Source organism: Penicillium taxi (assembly GCF_028828555.1).
Source record: "Penicillium taxi strain IBT 34144 chromosome Unknown utg000005l_segment0_segment0, whole genome shotgun sequence".
Taxonomy (NCBI): domain Eukaryota; kingdom Fungi; phylum Ascomycota; class Eurotiomycetes; order Eurotiales; family Aspergillaceae; genus Penicillium; species Penicillium taxi.
Genome location: NW_026643207.1, coordinates 2,595,732 through 2,607,739, shown reverse-complemented (window position 1 = coordinate 2,607,739; position 12,008 = coordinate 2,595,732). Strand labels below are relative to the sequence as shown.

The 12,008-nt window shown below is 45.2% G+C and overlaps 5 protein-coding genes across 5 annotated transcripts; 2 read left to right on the top strand and 3 right to left on the bottom strand.

Annotated features, from left to right (window-relative positions):
• Window positions 1-531: 531 nt before the first annotated feature.
• Window positions 532-1,167, top strand: N7495_008303 (ankyrin repeat domain-containing protein; the record flags this gene model as incomplete). The annotated part of the gene is made up of 1 exon (XM_057210954.1): window positions 532-1,167. The coding sequence occupies one exon, from the start codon at window positions 532-534 to the stop codon at window positions 1,165-1,167; it is 636 nt and encodes a 211-aa protein (XP_057060497.1).
• A 2,493-nt stretch (window positions 1,168-3,660) lies between these two features.
• N7495_008302 (uncharacterized protein) lies at window positions 3,661-5,220 on the bottom strand (the record flags this gene model as incomplete). Its single annotated transcript, XM_057210953.1, has 1 exon — window positions 3,661-5,220. The coding sequence occupies one exon, from the start codon at window positions 5,218-5,220 to the stop codon at window positions 3,661-3,663; it is 1,560 nt and encodes a 519-aa protein (XP_057060496.1).
• Window positions 5,221-5,836: 616 nt separating this feature from the next.
• On the bottom strand, window positions 5,837-7,150 carry N7495_008301 (uncharacterized protein; the record flags this gene model as incomplete). The annotated part of the gene is made up of 1 exon (XM_057210952.1): window positions 5,837-7,150. The coding sequence occupies one exon, from the start codon at window positions 7,148-7,150 to the stop codon at window positions 5,837-5,839; it is 1,314 nt and encodes a 437-aa protein (XP_057060495.1).
• Window positions 7,151-7,982: 832 nt separating this feature from the next.
• Window positions 7,983-9,187, top strand: N7495_008300 (uncharacterized protein; the record flags this gene model as incomplete). Its single annotated transcript, XM_057210951.1, has 2 exons — window positions 7,983-8,160; window positions 8,205-9,187. Coding segments are annotated over 2 exons (1,161 nt in total), but the record flags the coding sequence as incomplete, so codon positions are not given.
• A 1,788-nt stretch (window positions 9,188-10,975) lies between these two features.
• Window positions 10,976-11,950, bottom strand: N7495_008299 (uncharacterized protein; the record flags this gene model as incomplete). Its single annotated transcript, XM_057210950.1, has 1 exon — window positions 10,976-11,950. One exon carries the CDS (start codon window positions 11,948-11,950, stop codon window positions 10,976-10,978), a length of 975 nt encoding a protein of 324 aa, XP_057060493.1.
• Between the last annotated feature and the right edge of the window lie 58 nt (window positions 11,951-12,008).

Here is a 12,008-nt window from a genome sequence, read left to right as displayed (position 1 = left end):
ATATGCTGGAAAACTTTTACTTTCCTATGGTTTCCGATACCGCTGATCTTCTGTACGACGTCCCAAAAAATCAATAACAATAAAGCTACGACTAGACATTTTTTCTATCCTCATACTATTCTGGTGCTATGTTTTAGGCGCCACTCTCCCCCGGGTAGCTCTCTCATTTTGTCATGGGAAAGTTCAGGAGAGTACGTTAAGACGTCGCATCAACAAAATCCGTGCATTTTGCCTCAACCAACCCCCGTATCGACTTTGAAGGCCCGAATTTCCAGTGGAAACGATTCATTACACGACCACCATATATCTGCCTCAATTCCAGGTAAGCGGCATACTTGGGCTTTCAGCAGTGTTGTTTATGGACTCCATAGGCGGTTATCTATAACCATCCCTCTAAAGGGATTCCTAACTATCTCTAAAATCAAAATATGTATTACTCTAACTATCGATAGAAACCCCAACTCAACGCTGTGGAGATCGCTATAGCAAAACCGTCGCCCCTCTGGCGATCTACCGATCTGGTCATAGGAAATGGAACCCTGCAACTCTATATATACGGGAAGGAATGAGAGTGTGCAACAGATTGTTGATGAAGGCGTGGACATCAATGGAGACCAGGATGGAAGCGTTCTTCTGGATGCGGCATCTAGAGGAAACACAGATATTGTACAGCTACTTCTTCAGAATGGTGCGGACGTCAATATACAAGGCGGCGAGTATGGGAGCGCTCTCCAGGCGGCAGCATTCGAAGGAAACACAGACATTGTACAACTACTTCTTCAAAATGGCGCGGACGTCAGCGCACTAGGAGGCTGGTATGGGAACTCTCTCCGGGCGGCGTCATTTAAAGGCCACACAGAGATTGTACAGCTACTTCTTCAAAAAAGCACGGATGTCAACGCACTAGGAGGCTACTATAGGAACGCTCTTCAGGCGGCGGCATCCAGGGGATACACAAAGATTCTCCAGCTACTTCTTCAGAATGGCGCGGACATTAACGCTCAAGGTAGTAGCGAGGGGCGAACACCGCTCCATCTTGCAGTAGAGGTAGGCGCTACGTCTGTTATTACTAATATTCTTGAAGAAAATGCTCTTCCTGATAAGCTTGACAAAGGCCATGAAACCCGCTCCAACTTGCGGTCCGGAAGCGTCATCACGAAATTGTGATACTTCTCTTTCCGAGAAGCACTGGCAGTCTTGACCTTATCAAGGCTTCTACATGGCGAGATCTTTTTTCTAGTCCTCAGAGCCACCTGGAAATAGTCACAGGAACAACTTCGTTTGTTCAGACAAGGTTGGAAATTGAGATAAGGGATTTAAGCTATCCCCTCTTTCGGAACGCTGAGGAGCTGGGTGGTAGGTCCGATTATCTTTTGACAATAGATCCTGATTCTAGGAGAATTGTGTATGCCTTCTCCCATATTCTCAAATTGCTAATATCGCGTATTTCTAACTCTTCATTGAGTAGTCTTCTCGCTGATGGTTCTCTTCTTTCCTCTTTTCCGACTGGTCCCAGTTGTAGTTGGTGGCGTCTAATGCAACAACAGCATTCATGGACTAGCCGTCATCATAGCAAAGTATGGAAACAGTTTGATACAGCACCCAATCGAGATATTCTAGGTCGAATCCCAACTACAGGTTGTAAGCGTTGTTTAAGGTCCAGTTTTTCTCAACCAATTTCCTAATTAATATAAGCAGGCTTTATCGAGTGTTGTCTTACTACTCGATCAATCCTACTACCTTCACCCACATCAAGCTGGCCCGCAATGGTCAGCTCTTCCCCAGAAATCGCTCGGCCCAGACGCGCGAAGGTTCAACAGGCTTGCCAGTGCCTAAAGGAATGTGATCAGGTTGATGACGCACTTCTGTCCGCCACAGCCTGCACACTAGTCGAGACTCTCAGCCGCCCAACTATGTTGAAGCCACCAGCTATCACTTAGCATTTTGAGTCATCAGGTGTACCATCTAAGGAATTGAGCGCTTTCCTTAGACAGCCAAGCGCTCATGCAGTTTGAGAGATAGTTCATCAATCATACCAGGGAATGACAAAAGAGAAAGTCTCTTTTCAGGAATTCAAGATCTCGCATGACTTTCTGCTCTACCCCATCTTGTACTGAACTGATGAAGGATTGCAGATTCGGAGTGCTAGTACTGTGATAGCTTGCCTAAGAAATTATCGTTTAGACTGGCAATCTACCTTCGTCATTTTGTTCATAGGCCACGTATATCTGTATAATATCAGATGGTTGCAGCTAGATAGCGAGTAACATGTACGCTTGGATTGACCTTGCAAAGACTTGTGTAGGTCACTTTCAGGTGTCAGCGAGGCCATCTATATTTGACTTTGAAGCATATACCTGACTCGGTTAATATTCGAAATTAGATGGCCTCCGTAGGTGAAAATGTCAACTTAACAGGAATGCAGGGGCGTGAGTCTCATGTCATTTTAGTCTAACTAAGCTATTCCTCATTCGAGCTAGGTCTTCTGCGCAGAAAAGCTATCCCCAATGAGGTAAAGCCTCTCAATCTTTCCATGCGACCCACCAATAAATCATGCTAGCTGTGCTCCTGCATAATATTCAAAGTTTGTCATATGGTAAGGAGTCAAAGCACCTTTATGGGACTCTATTAGGTTTTGAGTCTCACTATTTCTCGGAAAGTAAAACTCCCTTCTTTTTTCTTTTTTTCTTCTTTAATTCCTTCTCCGCACTGGACTGACTGCAAACCAATGGGGCGCTAGTCCATGAATCAGCAGACCATCTGTCGCACCATCCCCTCCGCCCCGTCGGAACTTCTGTAGATACCCCAATGACTTGTTCTCATACCTAACATAAGCTCCAAAAACAACACTATGGGCATCACAGAGAGCAAAATGCTAGCGAACCCAATTCTCTCTGCTTGCAATAGGGTAGAAAGAGAAGGAAAAGACAAATTGGACCAGAACCAATTCTGGAATGATGCGGTAGGTCAAATGTTGTCGGGCAATGCATTACAGATATGATCTCTCATGTTGGGCAGGACACGATCAAGATATCAAAGAACATATACAAACACATACCCAATAAAGTCCGTGGCTCTCGTCAGTCTTCCGTCAAAAAAGCTATCACACGCTCGTCTCAGCAGCTTCAAGTTCCTCAAATTGTTCAAGATCTATAGAGCAGCCGTGAATCGCTTTTTACTACTAGTGGAGAGAAAACTAGTGTCTCAGAATTAACCATCCAGCGAACCCCCTTCCCTCACAAGGCTCTAAGCTTACTGCAGCCACGTTCGCTCGTTCATCTTTACAATCTCATCATCGATTGTGAAAGATAGCAGCAGCTGGAGAAAATTCGCCTCGGAATATTATATATGGGAATATTCCGGCTAAAAAATGCCATACAGCCGGGCAATCAGTACCAATACAACGATGTTTCACTATTCATAGCCTATGTGATACAGAGTTCTAGCTATCCAGACATAGTATAAGTCGTCGAAAGCCGAGTGCGACTCTGGGGCGGCCGAGGAGAACTATATAGCCTAATAGCCGAAGAGCTTAGGGGACTAGGAGTATTATACTTACTCCTAAAGGAGAGCGGGAGATCACTATAATCATAGCTCCAGATTTAGTTTACCTGGTTACATGTATAAAACGACATAACTCTAAATCCGAACTCTTGTATATTAGTTTAGTTTCGGATACACACATACCGAAGCAGCGATATTACTTATTCCCGGGCGTACTTGTACTTGGCGCATGTTGCTGGTACCTGGGAGCTTAGGGCCTCCAAAGGTTACCCGATGCCACATCTCTATCTGAAGCTGCGTGACCCATTCCTTGAAAAGTACACTCGCCTTCTCAGAGTCAAAATAGAAATCTGAGGGGTTCAGGCCAGGAGAAGGCATTGCGCCCGGCTGCCCGCGTTCCATAAACAAGGGATCTTTCAATAAAATCAATCTTCCTCGATACCCAAGCTCGGACATTTCGATGTATTGCAACTTGAGATGATCTGCCAAAAATTTGGAAACACGCCGCCAGAGCCCCTGTATCTCAGTCTTGACCTCAGTGGACAATGAAGAGACCCAACTTTGACTGTTTTCCGTTAGGGGTCCTAGGGCTGGTGCAGATGTTATCCCATCAACCAGACTAACCAACCTGATACTTAGTCGTTTCAAGGTTGGGGCTGCTGTCCGCAGAAACTCTTCGAGGCTATCCACTGTCACCTCAATTGAATGGAGATTGAGTTTCTCTAGCTGGGAAAATTGAACTTTCTGAGCGAGATCCTTGAAGTAGAGAGGAGATAATTCTTCTATAGGACTCCATTGGGCAAAAGTCAGGGTCTTTAGTGTCGATGAAACTGTGAACAGAATTTTAAGGAGACGATTGAAGGTGCCTTCATCGAAAAATTCTTGTTTGTGATCTTTAAGGCGGATACACATATGGAGAGTCGTCAGACCCTTTAAGAGTGGAAGAAGCTGTTGATGCTGGGCCTCTGATAGTTGAATATGTTCCAATTTCATACCGCAATAGACATGGCTACATGTGTGAAGAGCTTGGACTTTCCGACTAGATTTGATTATGGCGTTGAGAATTTGTGAGAATGCTAAACCATAAGGCATGTATGGCATAGTCTGGTTAAGCGATGGAAAGTCCTGGTATTTGAACTGGCTCTTAAATTCACGCAATCCCATGCAGGTGAAGTCAGTATGACTTGCATGTTTAAGTAGGAAACGTGTCGGGTATGACCGTAAGCCAAGGTTAACAGCGTTTTTGAGGTGCGGTAGGCATTTTTCAAGCCTGTTAAAGAGACCCGAGTATTGGAGAATCTTATTGTGTTCTTTCATTATAGTGTCGAAGACAGCAAATAGAGCTTCAAGCTCAACCTTCATATCATTCGATTCTTCTGTTGTTGGAAGGCGCTGACATTTCACTAAATGTCTCCCAGGATCTACCTTTGTAAAAGTAGCCTTGTCCAATTGTGCCCAAGGTTCCAACAAGTTTGGGATGATCCAAATTTCTTCGACCGAGCTGCAAAGAGTTTTACTGGTTGCAATCTGCTCCAGCCGGTCAAGCCCTTCACATGTGAGAAGAAGGGTGATTTTTCTAAAATATCGCGTTGTATAGGCTTCCAGTGTGTTGTCGTGGATTTGGCGGCAAGTGGTCCGGAACGCGCCCCAATCTTTAGGTCCCAGATCCTCACAGATATGAGTCAACAACTCCAAAGGCAGGTTTGTGATTGACATATTGCGCCTGTTGGGCAACTTTAAGTCATGCAATATTGGTCACGTTGTAGTTGCGATCACGTAGAGCGCGAAGGATTGTTTGAATGAGAATGAGAGAATGAGAATGGCAGGAGGGGAATTTGTTCACCCGGTACCGATATAAAGCCGTACCGAAAATCCTCTCTTCAGCCCGAGTGGCCATGTGCCAGTAGACTAGTGTGGATCTGCAACTTGAACTGCGATGAGGGGTAAATCAGGTAACCTTGGAATTTAATGGCGTCGTGGGCTCAAGTAATGCAGCCGAACTGGGTCTAGCTTCAATTTCTAGCTCTACTAGTACTATAGCCGACAGCCCACACTAGATCAGCAAAGGGGCGAAAAAAAGTTGAAAAGCAATTTTAAGTAAATGGATTCCAAGCTGTATCTATTCAGAATTTCCGTTTATAGACTTTTGTAGTCATCGAAAATATAATTGCAATTTCAAATATGATCAATTTGTCCGCTAGTAGCAGAGAGAATGATACTCGTAGTACACAACATTTGAATATTTTATCCATTGAAGCACCACTGGCAATTCCCCAGTTTTCAATTGAAGCTGTATCATCAACACCTCCCAGAGATCGTATCTAGACCTTATCTAGAAACCGGTCCATTCCTGGAGGTATCCAGCATAGAAGGTGGCCGGGGTCGTGCTTTGCCAATCCGTTCTTCTATTATAGTACCACCAAGCCAACGCAAAATAGACATAGTTTTCGGTATTAAGATAAGCATATGCTGTCACAGTTTGACCATTCATAGTCACTTGTTGAGGTTGTATCGCGAACGAGAGACAGTCTACCATGTCGTCTGTAATGAGTGGAGGACTCGGATCAGTATTTGTGCAAGGCCGCGAGGGAACAGGGTAAATAATCAAATGGTACTCACACTTATAATCCAGAATCATAGTTGCTCCGCTTTGCGCAGTTGCCCCAGACCCATCCCACCTGCTCACCATGTGCAGGATTTCGTGGAGCAATACAGCGGATCTAGGCCTCACTTTGTGAAGTTGGATTGGGGCAGTGCTACTCACGGCAAAAAGGGGAATATCACTCAGTGTAGTATAGCCATACGAGTAAGCGCTAGCTACACCGTCAGCCAACACATTAGCGCAGATTAAAACAAAATCCGAAATGGCCTCTCGAACAACCCAATAATCTTGCGACTGAGCGTTTGACCACATAACCGTTGTACTCAAAGGACTACCAAACGAGTTAAGTCCCTCCAATCCACCAGGGCCGCATAAGTCAGTACCTCCATTGCCCCTGAATGTCCCGGTGGACATCATATAATACTTGCTGATCGAGGGAACCCAATATGGTAGCTGACCAGATGGTAAGGTTGCAACCCAGTCCATGTAGACGTCTTCGATGGTGAAATCTGGATCCATTTCAACTCCTTGAGAATTGAGTACAACATCATCCCAATAATGCAAGTATCCGAAGTCATTATAAAATAGGTTTGCAGGAAAGGTGTGAGCCTGATAATCTCCACTGAGCGAGACTAGAGATTGCAGACGTGATATTTGGTCAAGCAGTTGTCTCATTTGAGTACTAGTAATCTCCATGGATGACTTACCTTCAACAACCCTCCACGCAGTCTCACTTCCAGACTTGACGGATCCATCGGTGTTGAATTGAATGCCAAACCAAGCAGTAAAGAGCTGACGTGCGACGAGTTTCGCCTGTGTTTGCCCTGGTGTCTTAGCCAGTTGAACTGCATTGTCCAGCTGGGTACAAAGTGTTGTGAAGTCCGAAGCATATTCGTTCAACCTCGTTAGGTTGTTACTGCAGGTCCCATAGGCAGTTGCAGAATTGGCTGGGGTGCTGAATAATTCATCAATAGTGACTGCTGCAACATTGCTACCTACCAAGCATAAGGTAAACCAAGAAAATATCGCCCTTAGTCCCAGCATGGTAGCGGAGGGTGAGTTGGCGAAAATGGGACTTCTCAAATGTCAATTCGATGTGATTATAATATTCTGTACGAATAACCGAGGGGCCTCTTTATGCAAAAGAGAGAAAGACGACTCGGAGCCTTTCTCCCCCCTTCATCGATGATTTTATTTCATTTATATTTTTTACAATTTTTTAATCTTTAATTTCCGATATATTCCTTTATTGCCCCTCCAATATCGCTTAGGTCGGCATTTGTGGTTATTTTAGTAAGTAGTTGTGTTTAGTAGAGAAAGAAAATGACTCCGTTGTGTTTGCATACTACTACTACTAGTGTAAACTACTTCTACTACTAGTACTTACGTTATGGAAAATAAATTTTCGGACAGTCGGGATTTAGCCCCACCCACCCTAAATATATATAATTACTTCAACCACTGATATCTCTACCATTATTATAGATATAGCTATGTGATCAATATATTCAAATATGTAAATGATAGGAGAATAGGATTGTATTCAGTATTTAGTATAATACACCCTGACTTTACGTACAGCAGCTAATCTGCGCGGCATAGCCTAGAGGCTAAAAGACTAAGTCGTTTCACGCCTCAAACCCAACATTAATAGCCTAACCGCCCCTGGTTGCCTCGCGACCAATACGTTGCTCAACAAAAGCAGATCCATCAAGGACAGCAACAAACCAAAAGCGCTGATACTTCCACCTCAACAACGAATACACGAGGACAAAAGCTCCTGGCCGCAACACCCTGGCCCCGAAATAATGGCACCGGCGCGACATCCTCAGCTTCGACAAAGCCCGAATAGAAGAATCGACGCCCCACTGCCTATATGACAGAGGTACCAGACGACGCCCCCGACGAAGACGCTTGGCTGATGGCAGAAGACGGCCTCGGAGGTGTCGAAACAGCAGACGCATATCTTGCTTACCCTGAGGAGAACGACCCTTACTACGATGAGGACTATAGCGCTCACGGCGCTCACGCCGCAGCGGATTTCGCGAACCGACGTACATAGCGGAAGCGTACGTCGCAGCTCCTGATCCGCAACCAGGCTCCCCTTATATTTGTTTACACTGCCTCTCTTCATTTATATCTAATAACAAACTCCATGCTCATCTACTACTCTGCAAACCACATCATATCGACGCTTCCATTACCCATGCATTTTATACCATAGATAGTTCCAGCGAGAATACCCATTTACCCACTATATCTTCTACACGTCCACGAACAGACCTACCACCAGGGGAAGGCTATCGTTCATGGAAATTCGCCTCTACAATCATTGGCATACAAAATGCGAATTCACAAATCGTCGCGTGCCTAGATACAGGCTGCAAAATGACAATCATTGACGCCGCTCTCGCAAAATCACTTGGCGTCCCTATTCGCACCTGTAAGCCAGTAGCAGTTTCTGGTATAGGCTCTAAGCATATCTCCGAAGGCTACATCGATTTGCAGCTATTCCTCCGCGGAACCGACAACATCGCCAAGTTAGACGTCGAGGCACACCTGGTGTCCGACCTTAAAGCTTTACTACTTATCGGTATGGATGTTATGGGCAAAGAGGGCTTCCGTCTCGACTTTGACGCTAAAACTGCGCGCATTTCGAGCTGCATGGGCATAACAGTGCCAATTCATATACATGCTAAGCCAAACCATCATCATGAGCGAGCCGTCTATGCAAATGAAAAAGTCGTCATACCCCCCCACTCATACGCCAAAATTCCAGTAAGATGCAACGAGCCGCTACCACCACGCGGCTTCATTTTCGAAGGGCGGAACCCAGTAGTATCCTTTTACACCCATCTCGTTGACCAATCTTTCCCTTTCGTCGAAGCAGTCAACGAATCCCAGGAATCTTACACCATCAGCCGTCGCACCCGGATAGGAACGCTATTTGAGTCAGACGAAACAATGGCATGGCGCGTAAGCGCAGATGTAGCCGAACTCGCCCGATCCATCCCTACTGGCGAACCAACATATGAACCAGCCATTAGTCTTGCACGAACAGAGTCTGCGGACTACGCCATAGTAAGGATATAGACAATAACGTTATATTGCATTTTCACAGCAAGAATTGCTTTATATTTTGTTCCAGCTAAGCCTGAACACAAAAGAGGTACTTTGCGGTCCACGGCGCTGCAACAGGGAATTCAAAACACGCTCGCCACTCCACCGAGATGTATTCCGGACGGCCGGCTCGGGCCGAGCTGTGTTCTGAATGCAAACCCGACAAACCACACCAAACTAGGCCGAATCAAGCCTAAACCACTGTCAAATGGGACCTGTATAGTGGATTCGTGCGAGCAAATAGGAACAGAGTAGTCAAAATATGTGTGTGTGTATTCGCTGCAGTAAAATTTGCTGCAGTAAAGAATGTATTAGAGCTGACTAATAATGCACTAAACTAAACTTGGAATCGGTCCTTTGACACCCCTTCAGCTTTCACCCTCTCATAGATGCAAGCTGGCCTGTTTTTAGGGCCAATTTAAGCTGTTGAACCGCCTAAATCCCCTCTCAAGTTCAGTCAGATTCAGTCTAGATCCCTGATGCAAGGCAGTTGAAGCCTAAAACTCTATCATTTCTCTAACATCCTCCAGGTTAGGTAATTTGGTCTAAGACTTAAATCTCTGATGTGGTAGGTGTTACGGGATGAATGCAGGAATTTGTATACTGTAAAGATCCGATTGGTAAACAAGAAGAATTAACTAAGGGAAAGGGGTCCTGGGGACCGGGTGTTCTTATACTAAACCAAGGAATCTGACTAATAATGCACTAAGCTAAATTGGGAATCGGTCCTTTGACATAACTTGCGGAACTATCCGCAACTTTTGTCAAGATCCGCATCCGCAAGGGTCAAAATGTGCGGAAACTTGCGGACTAACATCTCTAAGGATGAGTATGTATAAATCAAGGCGAAAAAATCAAAGTCAAAGTCACGCAGTGAAGTTGAAATGTCCATGGAATGATGATAAAGGACTAAAACATCATGAAACAACCTGAAGGGTCGTAGGGTCTGTAAAATTAGAAAGAATACGCAATGCTATGCAAATTGTCCTCTGCTGAGAATAAAGTCACCACAACTTATGAGCGGAGAACGCCATGCTAGGAAGTCGAACGAAAAGAAAAAGAAACTTTGTTCGACGCGAGAATCATCTAGTCATCATGTTCATAACTTCCCAGAATGCCTTTTTGCTCGGGGTTCGCATCACTGTTCACTAATTGTACAGGTGGCTAAGAAATTGTTTAAAATAGAGAAGATTTATGTTGCGACAGCCGAGAAACAAGGCCATCAACAGACGGAAAGTATTTCGGCCGAAAAAGCTTCTGCCGAGACAGCGACTCCGGAACTGGATTAGTATATCACGGCATCCTTGAACGATATGCATTCATCGCAAACGACACCCTTGAGCGATGTGCATTCGCGACAGTAATGTCCCGTCTTCACCGTCTCTTCTGTCTCGGACGAATGTTGACATTCGTCCAGAGCAGAGGGGCACCCATATACTATAAGTAGCTAGTTCTTTCATCAATGAAAAAGCAGACTTCACAACAATCGCAATATTCAGTATCGTAGCATCCACTACACCCGGTGGATTTTCTACGGTGTTGAGTAGCGGTTCGTTGGAGCTCACCGTTCTCAGTCAAGATATTCGAATATCGCCAAGCGAGCGACAATTTAGGTATAAGTACGCCGAATGCGGGCTAATTTCTACCTCTAATGTTACAAATATCATATAAAAAGGGGATTATTATCTGATATACAAGCGCTAAAATAACCTAGGGCACATCATCTGACCCTAAAAAATTTCCACGGCATTAATGAACATGCTCACGACAAATAGGACAAGTAGAGTTGTCGTTTAACCACTGAGAAATGCAGCTCGGATGAAACCAGTGACCACAAGACAGTAGCTTGACAAAAGCCCGTAAGTCCACATCCTCCCGGCAGATAGTACAAGTCGGATCTTGGTTGTCCCTTTCAGTTTCAAAAACTTGCCAGAGCATCGTCAAGGCCGGTGGGTGTGTGGCCATCTGGGGCGAATAAGCAGTTTCTGGTTGACTGTATTCTGAATAGTGCCCAGAGCTGCGATCTGAGTGTCTGTGATGACGTTGAGAGGTAAGAGCTGGACTTTGGATGTCGGCCACTCCGATTTCGGCCCAAAACTGTTCAGCCAAGGCGATAGAAGTAGCATGCGAATCCACACTGCGTGAGCGGCTCAAACTAGGGTGGACAGGTGGAGTGGATTGAGAAGGATATGAAGAGACCCATTGTTCATGGGTAAGAGTGGTGTTCCTGTAAGACAAAAAAGCCGCCGATGTAGTGTAGGCCCATAGAAAAACGTTCACCAGATCAATCCAGGCCGCAGCACGCATCCGGTGGATCTTTGACGAATCCCCTAAGTCAGATCCCGGGTCCGATACTTTTGCCGAGAGGTACATTGTGGTGAATATACCGAATAGAGCCAACCACAAAGCAGATAAGCCAAATTCCCATATAATCGAGGGCACTCTCCAATTTGGATAAGGGGATGACCCCTTCCGATGAGCGCAACAGCTGAAGATTAGATGTATCATAGCAGTGCTCGCTGCCAGGGTGCCGAGAACTAAGGCGAAGCCCCATTTAGGCTCCCACATATGCTTATCTTGAAGATCGCTGTGGACGTCTTTGCCGTATAGGCCTATTACTGTAACGCCGAAGCCAAGTTGCAGTAATCGCACAATTGACACAAGTATCGAGACGACCTTGGACTGTTTCCTGGGCGTATCATATTCTTCTTCACTGTTAGGCATCTTGGTAGCCCTGCGGCTTTCTCAGTCTTTGATCACAAACAGTCAGTCCGCTATATTA